The 15,572-nt window shown below is 38.9% G+C and overlaps 1 protein-coding gene across 6 annotated transcripts in view; it reads left to right on the top strand.

Annotated features, from left to right (window-relative positions):
- The window catches only part of SPAG16 (sperm associated antigen 16), a 1,454,415-nt gene that overhangs the window by 273,693 nt on the left and 1,165,150 nt on the right, over positions 1-15,572 (top strand). For 4 of the 6 annotated variants that reach the window (XM_078328427.1, XM_078328430.1, XM_035305611.3 and 1 more), the window contains exon 1: positions 8,561-8,740. The exons of 1 other annotated variant lie outside the window; for it this stretch is intronic. Coding sequence is in view for 2 of the 5 variants with exons in the window: in XM_035305611.3 (XP_035161502.3) it covers positions 8,608-8,740 (133 nt within the window). In the remaining 3 variants the exon portion in view is untranslated. One more of the 6 variants, XM_078328428.1, reaches the window with a different exon arrangement.

Below are 15,572 nucleotides of genomic sequence, written 5' to 3' on the forward strand. Positions count from 1 at the left end.
GTTTATTAGGAAGAGAGAGAGAGAAAGAGGAGAGAGAGAGAGCTCCCACACTGCTGTGGTAGGGGATCCATAGGAGGAATCCGTATAGGTAAGGAGTAGTGGGTTTTTAACCTTGGAGTTATTCCCGCCCCATTCATGTTCTCGTCCAATGAGAGGAGTGCTTTCAAACTTCCTCTGGCATGATTGCTCTTTGACTTTGATACTAAATTGGCTGTCTGGCCCACAATCAGAGACCCCTCCTCCCAGAGCTTTCGGTGGGCTTTTTAGAACAAAGATGGTCACCTGGAATTTCTACCTAGCCCACTCCTGGAAAGTCAGACAAAGAACTTTAAGTTCTGAATAGGGCCTAGGATCGAGGCATGGCACTGGAAAATTCCTGCCTTGTGGACCGCACCCCTTGTGGACTTGGTTTTCCTTAACACATTGCCTCAAGGTTATACCTCCCCAATCCCCCACCCCTTGCTATTCCTTCCCTAGCCCCGCCCCACCCCCAACAGGCCCCAGTGCATGATATTCCCCTCCCTGTGTTCATGTGTTCTCATTGTTCAACACCCACTTATGAGTGGAAACAAGCGGTGTTTGGTTTTCTGCTGTGTCAGTTTGTTGAGAATGATGGTTTCTAGCTTTTATTTTGATATAATTTTAGATATACAGAAGAGTTGCAAAGATGGCAAAGATAGCATAGTTAACTCAGCTTTTCCTTTTTTCATTTTTTATTTTTAAGTTAAGTTCGGGGTGTTACGGTACATTTACACCATGGAATACTTCACACCCATAAAAAGGAATGAGATCATCTCCTTTGCAGGGACATGGATAGAGCTGGAGGCAATTATCCTTAACAAACTAAGGCAGGAACAAAAAACCAAATGTGACATATTCTCACTTACGAGTGGGAGCTAAATGATGAAAACAGATAGACACACAGAGGGGAACAACAGACTTCCATTTCTATCTACCCCATTCTCTGCACAATTCTTCTCTCTTTCCAGCCAATGTCTTTTTGCTCTTTTTACCACTCTTTTAAAGTCTTTCTCTTCTCAGTCTATAGATGAGGAAGTGACTGATGAGGAAGTGAACAAGATAGAGGAGGGTAGCCTGAACTTCAAAGGTAGCCCATTCAGTTTTCTCCTATGCATGAAAACAAACCATATTTTTTTCCATTTGTGTGGTGAAACTAGCACTCTCAGGTCTAAATTCACAAAGGCACATCATATTAGTCCTGTTTGTGTGTGGTAAAAACACTGAATATGAGGATTACCCTCTCAACACATTTTAAAATACACATACAATGTTATTGTATATCAGATATTTTTAGGAAAAAAACCTTGGCAGCAAAATACATCTTCAAATAGTGTGGAAATAATGGTGATTCCATAAAGAGTCAATTTACCAGGAGGCCTTGTTGAATTGAAAGTGACAGAAAGCCCAAGAGAAACTCTTAAGCAAAATACATTTATTGTTTCAAAAGAAAGGGCAATGGTGAGACTTGTTTACAGCAATGCTAGAATAAAGGTTCAAGCAACTTTTTAAATATTAATTTTTTATTTCAGCATAGTTTTATATTTACCAAGAAGTTGCAAAGGTAATATAGAAAGTTCCCATATAGTCATATTCTCAGTTTTCCCTACTAAGAAAATGATATACCATCTTACATCACCATGGTACATTTGTTACATCTAATAAACATTATTGACACATTATTGTTAACTTAATAAAGTCCATACTTGATTCAGATATTCTTAGTTTTTACATAATTTCATTTTTTCCCCTAGGATCACACATCACATTCAGTCAGCATGCCTCTTTAGGGATCTCCCAGTTGTGACAGTTTCCCACTTTTCTTGTTTGATGGTACATATGGTTTGGCTGTGTCCCCACTCAAATCTCATCTTGAATTGTACTCCCATAATTCCCACATATTGTGGGAGGAATCCTGTGGGAGAAAATTGAATCATGGGGTGTTTCCCCCCATACTGTTCTCATGGTAGTGAATAAGTCTCATGAGATCTGATAGTTTTATAAACAGGAGTTCCCTGCACAGGCTTTCTTTGCCTGCTGCCATTGATGTAAGATGTGACTTGTTCCTCCTTGCCTTGATTCTGAGGCCTCCTCAGCCATGTGGAACTGTGAGTCTAGTTAAACCTCTTTCTTTTGTAAATTGCCCAGTCTCAGGTATGCCTTTATCAGCAGCATGAAAACAGACTAATACAGTAAATTGTCACCAGGGGTCGGGGGTTGCTGAAAAGATATCCAAAAATGTGAAAGTGACTTTGGAATTGGATAACAGGAAGAGATTGGAACTGCTTGGAGGGCTCAGATAAGACAGGAAAATGTGGGAAAGTTTGGAACTCCTTAGAGATTTGTTGAATGGCTTTGCCCAAAATGCTGATAATGATATGGACAAAGAAATCCAGGCTGAGGTACTCTCAGATGGAGATGAGGAACTTTTTGGGAACTGGAGCAAAGGTGACTTTGCTTGTTATATTTTAACAAAGAGACTGGTGGCATTTTGCCCCAGCCCTAGAGATTTGTGGAACTTTGAACCTGAGAGAGATCATTTAGGGTATCTGAATTTAGGGTAGCAGCAAAGCATTCAAGAGGTGACTTGGGTGTTGTTAAGGGATTCGGTTTTTTAAGGGAAGCAGAGCATAAACGTTTGGAAAATTTGCAGCCTGACAATGTGATAGAAAAGAAAAATCCTATTTTCTGAGGAGTAATTCAAGCCAGCTGCAGAAATTTGCATAAGTAACAAGGAACTGAATGTTCATACCCATGACAATTGGGAAAATGTCTCCAGTGCATATCAGAGGTCTTCACGGCAGCCCTTCGCATCACAGTCCCGGAAGTGTGGGAGGAAAAAGTGCTGTTGCGGGCCGGGCCCAGGGTCCCCAGGCTGTGTGCAGTATAGGGACTTGGTACCCTGTGTCCCAGCCATTCTAGCCATAGCTGAAAGGGGCCAAATTAGAGCTTGGGCCATGGCTTCACAGGGTGCAAACCTCAAGTGTTGGCAGCTTCCACAGGATGTTGAGCCTGCCAGTCCACAGAAGTCAAGAATTGGGGTTTGGGAACCTCTGCCTAGCTTTCAGAGGATGTATGGAAACACCTGGATGTCCAGGCAGATGTTTGCTGAAGTGGCGGGGCTCTCATGGAGAACCTCTGCTAAAGAAGTGCAGAAGGGAAATGTGGGGGTCAGAGGCCCCACACAGCGTCCTTACTGGGGCACTGCCTAATGGAGGCTGTGAGAAGAGGGCCACTGTCCATCATACCCCAGAATAGTAGATCCACCGACAGCTTGCACTGTGCACCTGGAAAAGCCACAGACACTTAGCACCAGCCTGTGAAAGCAGCCAGAGCTGCCCAAGACCATGGGAACCCATCTCTTGCATCAGTGTGACCTAGATGTAATATATAGAGTCAAAGAAGATCATTTTGGACCTTTAAAATTTGACTGCCCTGCTGGAGTTTGGACTTGCATGGGCCCTGTAGTTCCTTTGTTTTGGCCATTGTCTCCCATTTAAATGGCTGTATTTACCCAATGCCTGCAAGCCTATTGTATCTAGGAAGTAACTAACTTGCTTTTTATTTTATAGGCTCATAGGTGGAAGGGATTTGCCTTGTTGCAGATGAGACTTTAGACTGTGTATTTTTAGGTTAATGCTGAAATGAATTGAGACTTAAGGAGGCTGTTGGGAAGGCATGATTGGTTTTGAAATGTGAGTACATGAGATTTGGGAGGGGCCAAGGGTAGAATAATATTGTTTGGCTGCATCCCCACCCAAATCTCATCTTGGATTATACTCCCATAATTCCCACATGTTGTGGGAGGAACCCAGTGGGAGATAATTGAATCATGGGGGTGGTTTCCCCCATACTGTTCTTGTGGTAGTGAATCAGTCCCATGATTTAACTACATGAGGAACTCACTATGTGTAGTCTATACTTAGGGAATGTGCAGCTATGCTTGATCTGCTGGAATGCAGAGTATCTACATAAATTATTTAAAACTATTCTTCACAGGAGATTTGCCCATTCTTCTCCATTCATTTACCCGTCATTTAGTCATTTATTTATATCAGTATGGACTTAGACACTTATTTTATACTTTGAATTACACTTCAGTAATACTTTATTAATTTGGTTGCTCAAATTGTCCTACCATCACCTAGGACAACTGGCTGCAGTGTTCCTTTGATCTATGCAAAAATTTTTTTTTGTAGGTGGGATCTTTTTTAATTTCTGGAACTAAAGATCCTCCAGGCTCATCTTGTTTATTCCCAGTCCAGCCCTAAAACCAGCCATTTCTCCAAGGAGCCCTCTAACCTTTTCATTCAAAAATGGTATTAAAAACTAAAATCTGAAATGCTCATTGTTATGGGGATGTTGTTGCTTCTAGGCCCTCTCAACTGACAGAGCAAAGAAATATATGTGTGTGTACTAGAGGTTCAAGTGATGGCATCTGGGCTCAAGTTTTCTGTTTCTCCACTTGGGTCTTACATGCTGATTCAATTCTTAGACAGATAATTTCTTCATACTTGCAATGATGGTGTAGCAACTCCAGAACTAAGTCCCAAGGGGCAGAATAAGAATCTCCACAAATCTCCAAAATTTCTTACCAAATCTAATTTGGCTCCTTTTAAGACACATGCCAACTTCAGTACTGACCACAGTAGCCAAGAATAATGAGATATTCTTTTGGGTTAAACCTGGGACATATGTTCCTTGCCAGAGACAGAGAATTGACCCTGTTTGAACTACATGGGCTCAGAACATTAGAGAAATAAGTTTTCAAGTGGTTGTTAGTGAAAAAGTGAAATATATATTCTGTATGTTTGAAATGATAATTTTCTACCATAGCCAATTACTACTACTTCTGTGAATCCAGAAATCTAAAATTGGCTACCACTTACTGTGAAGTTTTGAAAGAAAATAAGATAGTTACTTTTATAAAAAGATGCATCAGTAAATGGCCTGGACTCTATCTATAGCAAATGAATGCTTGTAACTTCTGAAAATGGAATGGTACTTTACTATATTATTGCATGTGATTATTTTCTGCTTTAAATCTGCAAATGCAAAGAGCACATCCATTGTCACCTTCCTTTCTGGTTTTGCTTTTAAAAATAATTTCACTTTTACACAAATGGAGCATTTAGGCTGCGAGGAGATAAAATTTGTTGTTCTTTGTAGTTGTTGCTTTATTTTTACTGTCTTCATTGGTTTTCTTTATTTAACTTTTTCAGTAACACATTCAAAGGGAAAGTAGTTTGCTGTTCATTCATCAAAATATTAAGGTACTGTTTTTTCCTACTTCAAGGAAGTTTGTAAAGTATATTAAAAAGGAAATACTATAGGATGGAAAGGGATTGTAACACAATTACTGTGGTATGAAGTTTTTGTTTTAGCAAAGCTTTCCCACTTCTTTTTAATTAAACTAGCTACTAACAGAATAAGAATTCAAATGTAACACATTTATTTTCAGATTTGTTCCTTGAAAATCCATACTAGTTTTAAGATATTAGCTGTCCTCCTAAAAGGTTGTATCATGTTTTTATCTGAAGGCAATTATTGGTTCCATTTATATTTGTTAAATTTATTTTTTGCTTTTATTTCATTGCTTTTTAGACCATTGTAGAGACCAAAAGGTTTACAAAATAAAATGTTAATGTGGGTTCTAATTGGAACTTTTAAAACCACTGCTGCTTAGGTGACTGTGAAATGTGTTTCAAATTGTAGTTGAACCATACATATCTTGGGTGACTTCCAATTCTGAAATCCATGAAATGGATATAATCAAATTAGTGACTCTGAATTAAAACCTTGGCTACTTGAAAACTTCATAGAATTAGACTTACAGGTTTTTATGTTTTTTGAGGAGTGTAGTTAATGATACTTCTTTCAGTTACAAGTCTTCTTTTGTTGAACTCTTTGGAGAAGAATTTTTTCCCCATTTATCCTCTACTTTAAGCAGGGGATATAGGTCAGAATTTATTAATTTTGACTCTATTAAACTCTTTCCCTTGTTTGAGTGCTGAATGTTCCTGAAAATATTTAAGTTTTATCTTAAACTGTTTCTATATGTTTAAGTTTCTTATAAGTATGATTACAATTGGGGTTGCATATTCATTCAACATTTTAAGCAAGTTTTATTAACGATTACTTACTGAAAATATTTGATATACCAGACATGGTAATAAGTGCTTTTTACATATTTCATTTACTCTTTATATTTTAGTAAGTTAGGTATTAAAATCTCTGGTTTACAGAACAGGATACTAAGGCTCAGAGAACTTAATTAAGGTCATACAGAAGAGGCAGGAGACAAACATATCTGTAGAAGATGACATACTACATCCATAAAGCAATAAATGGATGAGCCATTGTTACAGACAAAAACAAATCAAACTACACAGCAACTGTTCTGAGAGACCCTCCTCCATGTCTTTTATGTTCCTACGTGTCTTGTTGGATCTGCCAAAAATGTAAGGCCTTGACCACTACTTACTCAGGTCATTTGTTAAGGCTGGATTTACAGGAAACAACCTGGAGAGATGAGGTAATGGCTTCTTCTGAAACAAAGAGCAGCCTTTCTATAAAAGCGGCAGATTCTCCAATGTCAGAATTCTTCTCCTGTATTTTCAGCCTCCTGTGATTGTTCCTGGAATTTAATGAGTACTCAGGAAATGTCTGATGTGAGAAGTCAAGGACAAAGAGTAGGGTAGCAAAAGAATAGGTACCAGGAATGAATTATCCGACTATTATGTCTACTTGTAACCCTTAATTATTCTAAAAATAAAACAAAATCAAACAAATGTAATAGAAATAACAGCTCACATTTCTTAGTGTCTTCTGTGTTCCTGTAAGTTCTTAATGCTTTATGTTGCTTTACCCTTTGCAACAGCACTTTGAGGTAGGTAATATTGTTGTCTTCATTTTACAAATGATGAAACTAGGGCCTAGAGGCCTTAAGTAATAGTTTGCCCAATGTGTCATAGCTAGTAAGTGATGGAAGCAGGCTCTGAAAAGCTGTCTCTCTGGCTCTGACACCTGCACTCTCAAATACCTTAGCAAGTTACTGCTATCTTTTGGTAATAAATGGGAGCTTTTAGAGGATCACGGGCTTCCAGTTTTCATCAAGAAATACAAAATGAAAAATAATACCATTCGACTTAGCAATCCTATTACTAGGTATATATCCAAAGGAATAGAAATTGTTCTACCATAAAGACACATTGCACATGCATGTTTATTGCTATTCACAATAACAAAGACATGGAATCAACTTAAATGCCCATAAACGTACTGGATAAAGAAAATGTGGTATATATATACCATGGAATACTATGCAGCCATAAAAGAATGAGATCGTATCCTCTCATGGATGGAGCTGGAGGCCATTATCTTTAGCAAAGTTATGCAGGAACAGAAAACCAAATACTGCATGTTCTTACTTGTAAGTGGGAGCTAAATAATGAGAACAAACGGACACAAAGAGGGAACAAGACACTGGGGCCTACTTGAAGAGGAAAGTGGGAGGAGGGAGAAGATCAGGAAAAATAACTATTGGGTACTACACTTAGCACTTGGGTGACAAAATGAGCTGTACACCAGACTCTGCTACACAAGTTTACCTGCACATGTACCCCTGAACCTAAAATAAAAATTAAGGAAAAAAAAAAAATATTTGCAAGGAAAGGGGCCTTGAATTTGCTTCTGATACATGTGCAATATAACCTGAGGAAGATCCTCTCATAGCAATAGGATTACACATGATCAGGCAAGTGTCAACTATATACATTTGTTAGGACCAAATTTGTAGCGCATAAGTTTTATGCAACTGTTTTTACCTTGGTGAGAATCAATGCTACAAATACTATTCCAAGTCTCAGTATATGGAACCAAACTCAAAACACATGTCCAGATAAATGCATTAAAGATTACAAGAAAGGAACTGACAAAGCTGAACACCAGAGATCTTGATTGCTAAGTGTCAGAGGAGCTTCCGGTAGCTCCCTTGGGTCAGTCTCTCAATTTGATTTTTAGGACTTATTTTTTCATTAAATAAAAAATTTCAGGTGTTTAGAACTTCCCCTTTCCTTTTTTAAAAATGAATATAACTTATTTATTTTATTACAGTAATTCAAAATAACTTCCCCTTTTCTGGTATTTTTCCCTGGAAACACTTGGGGATCTACAAACATCTGAAATTAGAGGACTGCAAATGGGCAAAAGAATCAAGAGAAAGGTTATTCAAAGACGACAACGAAATGTGAAAGGAACGATAGTGTCAAAGCGAAAGAAAACCAAGCTGCCTGGATAAGAAGGGGCATTGCAAGCCAATTGTTCCTTGTATCTTGTCCGCTCTGAGAGCTGCGCCCCCGCTCAAGCGTTAACTAGGCAACATTGTTGCCACGGTAACCAGGAGGCGCTGGACGGCGCCAGCTCCTTGGATTCCCCGCAACCTTTCAGTGCCCGGGGCTGGTCCGCGGGGCGGGGGTGAGGGATTTCGGGATCTCGCGAGAGCTGCCTGGGGCCGTCGGGCAGCGTTTTCGCTGTTGCCCTTAGGGACCGCTGTGGGCCTGCCGGTCGCGGGGAACCGGAGCGCCAGAGATGGCTCAGCGAGGGATGCCCAGCTCCGCTCAGAGAGTCCTGGAAGAGGCGTTGGGCATGGCTTTGACGGCAACCGGGGACGCCAGGGATACGGCGGATGCGGTGGCCGCCGAGGGCGCCTACTACTTGGAGCGTATCCTTCCCGTGGAGGCACGGCCCGCTGCGCTGGCGGGTTATGGGTGTTGGGACGAAGGCGAGGGCCTCCCACTGAGGGCACCTTTTGAGGCTTGGATCCACCGTGCTGGACGAGCCTGTGTTGGACGTCAAGGTCTTTGCCACCACGGTCTCCCTGAGAGCTACTCACTGAATTCTCGCCCTTAGTACAAAGTGTCCCGTACCTGTTGTTAGAAGAGTTGGGAAACCTTCCAAGGCCTCATACTTAGTAACCACTCAAATTTTGATTGGAGACTTGCTTTTTATGTTAAGACAGCAGAAAAAAAGTTGCTTCAACCCTCCTTTCAGATAATGGCTTTTCTAAATAAGCCCTCAATCTTTCAGACAGCCGTCGCAACAAATTAAACGGGGGAATGTTAAGAGACTAGGGAAAGACCTCTGCCACTGGACTTTAAGGAGCTGAAGCTCAGAATACCCAACCCATGGTCCTGTTCGATGGTCCAGTTATTCAGTGCTTAAATGCCTAGTTTCGATAGCATCATCTTCCTGGGTAGTTTCAAGTTTGCCTAATTAATAATAATAGAATAGTTTTTTTTTTTTTTTTTTTTTTTTTTCTTGAGCAAGTAAATAATGAGCTGGTGAGGTACAAAGCTAGGAGATATTAGGAAGAAAGCAGATAGTGATGAGCGATTTTTGTCGGAAGTCCCAGAAAAATTGAATACCATGTGTGGATAATTAGGTCCACTATTTCCTGTGTAAGGCTTTAGAACTCCCTTCCTCTAGTTATATAGATTAATCTGTACTAGGGAGACCGGGAGAGTTCCTGAGAAAAAGACTAACTCCTTTATTCAGGCAGGTAAGAAAGAGATGATTATCTGTTCAGTTCTTAAAGATATCAAGGAAACTCCAAAATCTGCCAAATCTTATTTTTTTGATCAACTATAATCCTACCCAGCTTTAATTCAAGATTTCCGAAATCCAGCAATGATTCATTTTGTGAGCTTTGAAAGCCGATTAACCTGTCCTGACTCAGGCTCAGTACACATCCATACTACAGAGAGCTTTGAAGAATTTAGTTGAAAGATTAAAGAAAATAGGTAGTATTTTATTGGGTGCAAAAATGACTTTTACAGGAATAGAAATTCGAATCACTTGAAATCAATTTGTAAGAAATATATGGGTGCTTTAGTGTCATACATGAGGTTTTAAACTGTTTTCATAAATCTAACAGGCTGTCTTTTCTAGTTATATTCCTCTTTAAGTTAAACAACAATTTTTCACAATTCTTTGGAAGCTTATCTATATCCAGTGTCCTGGCTACTGAATGGTAACCAGGCATCTTGTCATTTGGTTTGCATTAAAATGATTTCCATGGAAACAGTTTAATCGTTAATATGAGATTGACACAATGAGGTAACTTTTTGCAAATATCTTTATGAAATAGGAGTCTAACAACAAAACTTAGCAGTGAAAATCAGGTTTACTTAATTTGCAGGGAGATCACTGAGTCACACCTGCCAAGATGTAGCAGTTTGCAAACCTGTCTTACAAAGACTTCTTCAAATAATCACACTTATTTGAACTTTAACACATATAAACAACTGAAACTTTTTAGGATTTTACTATCCATTTTGTGAATTATCAAACCCATTTGCTTTTCTTCTTTCTTTGATTGACTACTATTCTCTATTTTAATGAAAGAGTAGTCAGGGGATACACAGTTAAAGCATTTAACCAATCAATTTTGCTATATACCATGCTGAGGGAAGAAGTTTAGTCATTTCAACTCTTAGTTGAAATTAAATTTGAGAATTACTTGTGAATACCAGTTATTCTTGTATCCCTGGGCTCTCTTCACATGGGTAATTAAGAGTTGCCTGTGAAATGTTATTTGACATTGTTTCTTAAGGCAATCATGATAGTTGCCAAAGTGAGACTTCATTTGGTCTAAAGTCTTTACTTTCAGGTAATTAAATTGAGCTACCTTGGTGAGTAAATAAAAGTTATAATATGCACAAATGAATCAGAAATCTGATGTCCTCTGCTTCGTACATATACTCAGTCACTTCTAATCTACATTTGTCCTGGACTTGCCCTTATTTGTGACTGAACAGATTCTCCTAGTATATTAGACAATGAGCTAGCAATATTAAGAAAGAGTTTGAAACAAGTTGAATTCTTTAGGAAATCTCTCACTTTTCTGCTTTTTAAACACTCAAATGTGAAGAATATGGATTAACCTGTCCTGACTCAGGCTCAGTACACATCCAACCTACATTACTAATGTCCCTACCGGAAACAGCCAGGATCCACCTTGGGTAGGTGGGTGGGGGCATTGATAAAGGTACCATGTCCTTTATAATGGTTTAGACACTGTGTTCAGGAAAAATAATTCTCACCTCTGCAACACCCCTTCTCTGTAATTGCCTAGCTGTAGCAGTGCCACTTATTTCTCTTCTAAGAAACCTCACAATATCTTTGCTTTTATGTTTTAAACTTCAACAATGTGAGATACAAACATACATGACATTGTTCTTATCTTAGCTGTTGTCAGAACATTAAGCAGTTGTGTTATGGAGTACATGAATCCTCTCTAGAACTCATCATTAGAAAAATATTTGCAGCTTTATAAAATACAAGGCGAGATTTTAGCTATGTGATATGTAAAGGCTCAAGTAGGTATCTCCAGAACTTAGAAAGAAGATTGGTTGTCTTTTGTGAATAAATCTATTAGAAATCAACACAACTTGGGTGAGGTTTTCAATTGTTGTAGTGGGGAGGGGCTACCTATCAATGTGTGACTGTGGACATTTAGGACTGTCCAGTTACAATTGAAGGCCAGAATGAATTTGTACTAGGAAAGCTAAAGGTTAATTGATTTTGTTATTTGTCAAAAGAGACTTTGTTCAAGGAAGAGTAATGGAATACATGGACCCTAGGAAAGTGGAGCCCTCGTGGTATTGTTTTTGTTACATACCTTCCTTTACGTGGACACCTGGCTCCTCTATCTTTTGATTATTTCCTCTCTGTAGGCATTCTAATATTAAGGTTTTGGCTTTTTAGATGGCGGGTGTAAGTTTACTGGCCAGTTAATAGGTCTCTCCTGCCCCCAGCAACAATTTCAGAGAGTTGAGTAAGTTTGAGCCAGTTCTGTGAAGCTAATCAGCTCTGGTTGGAGTCCCAAAGTCATTTCTTTTTGAAACTTCAAAATTAAGGACTCTAGATCCTGAAATATGAGTATCACACTAGACTGATGCCCTTATCTAAGATTCATGCTGTCTTTAAAAAAATTTGTTAATTATGGCTGGGTGCAGTGGCTCATGCCTGTAATCTCAGAACTTAGGAGGCCAAGGCAGGTGGATCATGAGGTCAGGAGATTGAGACCATCCTGGCCAACCTGGTGAAACCCCCTATCTACTAAAAATAAAAACATTAGCTGAATATGGCAGTGTGTACCTGTAATCCCAGCTACTCGGGAGGCGGAAGTAGGAGAATCACTTGAACCTAGGAAGCAGCGATTGTAGTGAGCCAAGATGAAACCACTGCACTCCAGCCTGGTGACAGCGAGACTCCATCTAATAGTAATAATAATAATAATTATTATTATTAGTTTTTAGAGATGAGGTCTTGCTCTGCTACCAAGGCTGGAGTGCAGTGGTATGATGATCACTCACTGCAGCTTCAAGCTCCTAGGCTTGAGGATCTTCCCACCTCAGCTTCCTGAGTAGCTCAGTCTACAGGTTTGCAGCTATATGCCCAGCTAGTTTTTATATTATTATTATTTTTTTTGGTAGAGATGGGGGTCTCACTCTGTTTCTCAGATTGATTTCAAACTCCTGTGCTCAAGGGATCCTACCGCCTTGGCCTCTGAAAGTGCTGGGATTACAGACATGAGCCACTGTACCAGGCTGCTGTCTCCTTAAGTAACATTTCCATCTAGCCTTTCACTGCAATAGTAATGTTCACTGATAACTTTAGTTAAATTGAAGTTTTCCTTTTTTTGAATTTACTGTATGGTTTTTAACTTTTTTTTTTAAATAAACTAAACGTAGTTAAGTAAGTAAAAACAGAAAGGTGGATGCATAGATTTCTTTCTCTTTTCTCCTTTTTTAAAACTAACATTCCCTTAGATACATGTGTTAGCCATGTTTTCTTCTGTTATAATGTGATACTTCTGTGAAATGTTTGTAGTATTAAGTGAAAAGACATTTGCAAAATTCTTAATTATTATGAACTCTAATAGCGTACTTCTTATCATTGGACCTTAATTTGTGCATTGGTTCTTAGATATTAGAATATCATACCCTATGTATATTCAAATAAAAAGGATAGACAGTTTGCATATAGTTAGACCAAAAACTATGTTGCTAAATCCAGAGTGTTGATTTTTACCTGTGTGAAAGTCAGGCTATCTGGAGAGAAAAAAATGTGTTTTGTTCTGTGTCCTTTAGTGTAGTCAAACATTAAGGTGTGTATGACTCACCTGTGGATCTTTAAGTGAAGATTCCAATTCAGTAAGTCTGGGAAGGGGGCTGAGCTTCTGCATTGCTAAGAACTTCCTGGTGCTGCTGGTGTTGCTGGTCCAAGGACTGTAATTGAAGTAGGAAGTCTGTATATCTTGACCTTTAGCCTTTACATTTTCAGATAGAGTTATCACATATGGAGCCTGTATCTTTGGATCTCCCGGCCTAGAAGTTGGAAAGACAACACCACCAGCTGCCATTAGCACTGAGTCTTATATGCTGAAAAAAAGTTATTTTCCAGTTTTGGAGGTAGAAGATACATATTAGCTATCTAGGACAGGGGTGGCCAATACATTTACACTCTTGCCAATTCTATTGAATTGGTAGTGGCTCCCTGGTATTAGATATTAATAAGAATTCTGAGTCCTCATGAAGACTGTGTTGGTAAAAACTGCAGGGAGCAATTGGCAAAAGGGAATGTGAACATAAGCATGCCAGATACCTTCCATTTTTTGTCTACATTACTCAGCTTACTTATTTAAATTGGCCTTCCTAAGAAAGGGAACAAGACTATGAAGTTTGCTATTTACAGTATTTTTATTTCAATTTAATAATAAAATGTTGATCGTGGAAGATCTAGGTTAGTTTTTAGATTATCCCTTACACATTGGCTCTGCAGTGATGGCAAGGATTACAAAATGATTTCTGTCTATAGTAGCTTTGGGAAATCATGTAAAATATAATTAGCTATATGTTTCACTCCAGTTCTTTATAAAGATGCTGCTGCTGCTGGCAGTAAACCACTGCCTACAAATGCAGCACTGGAAGAGAGCAATGTGTAAGGTACTTTGTATGCTGCTCGCATCTGAAAATTGTTCATTGGTTTCTGGCTTTGGTCCATTTGCAGAATGTTATTTGTCTGTCCCTTGTACCAATTGGCACCTCAAGCGCTGCACCATTAGGCCAACCAAAATTGTCTCCCTGAGGCTTCTCGCAGTTGTGTCCTCTGTAGTACGGTGATGGGCTTAGGGCTCCCTGGCAGTTTTGGTGTGGGTGTTACATTTTCCCATTTTCTGATAATATCTATAATATCAGGATCTAGTGCAGGCTTTGCTAGTGCAGAAACTATGAGATAGTTCACCCATGGTGACCAAATACCAGCGAACTAATTCATACTATGAAACTCACAAGTGCTACTAAATTCCTTTCAGAGCAAATGGAGATTTGGGAGGAATGGGAGCCTCAGTCTTTGTCTAGGTTGTGAGTAGGGATACAGAACCTGGCCTGGACTTGGATGGTGCTGTGGGCTGTGGCTTCAGCATGGGGAGAAAAGGGGAGCCATGGACACTATCCTAGACAAGAACATTGTAGAAAACCAGGCACAGTATTAAGTGTCAAGTCAAGGCCAAGTATACAGATATGTAAGAACCAGATATAAGGGGAACAGATGGGGCAGAAGAATTTTGGAACTGAAATTCAACAGTGTTCTTTGAAGGAATACTAGGGAGCTAGAGAGAAGTGGGGTTTTTAAGGGCGTAAAGGCAGCTTGACATTAAGAAACTGGTTTTAAGCAAGAATGCTAGCTTATTATTTCAGTGGAAAAATAACTTTGCATGAAAACTGTGATTAGCTTAATTGTATGAATGTTTCCTGGAGAGTAGGATCACCTAAGAGATTAAATTACAGATGAGAAGTTTGCTCACTGAAAGCAGAACCAGAGTGTAAAGCATTTTGTCTTTCTTGATGAATTAACCTTTTCTATTCTGGCAAGATTGCTATCCAAAGCAATGCTTTCTTTCCAAAGTTTTTCACAAACAGTACTCCATCACATCCTACTTCACTCTGCCTTGTTGGCTGTCCCAAGGGCATTGATTTGGCTGTCCCAAGGGATTGATATATCTACAATGTACTGTTATTTTTAAGAAAACCCAAGAATGTCATTTCTCTCTGCTTTGGGATAAGATGTTGCTGGATATCTATTAAGAAACTCAGTTTTCATTGGGTTGATACAAAATTAGCATCTGATTCCATGTCCCTTTTTACCCTGTTTACTGGGAAGCTTAGAGTAAAATCTGGGGGTTATTTTTAACCAATCTTATGAAAACTATGGTATGTGCTGCATCTTAATCCTTATCTTATTTCTATAATACTATTTCCTTTTCTCCTCAAATTTCAACATTGTTTTATTTTGTATAGTGTATATATTTGCAAACTGCTACAGAATCACTTTAGGATCAGTTTGTGCACCTGTCCATTTTGCCAGCTAGCTATCGGGGTAAAAAGATGAATACAAACTTAAGTGTCAAAGTATATTTATGTCTTTAATAACATTGCACAATTTAAACTGAGTTACTTCTGGGAATTTATAAATATAAATTATATTGTGGA

The sequence above is a fragment of the Callithrix jacchus genome, chromosome 6, assembly GCF_049354715.1.
Source record: "Callithrix jacchus isolate 240 chromosome 6, calJac240_pri, whole genome shotgun sequence".
In the NCBI taxonomy this organism is placed as follows: domain Eukaryota; kingdom Metazoa; phylum Chordata; class Mammalia; order Primates; family Cebidae; genus Callithrix; species Callithrix jacchus.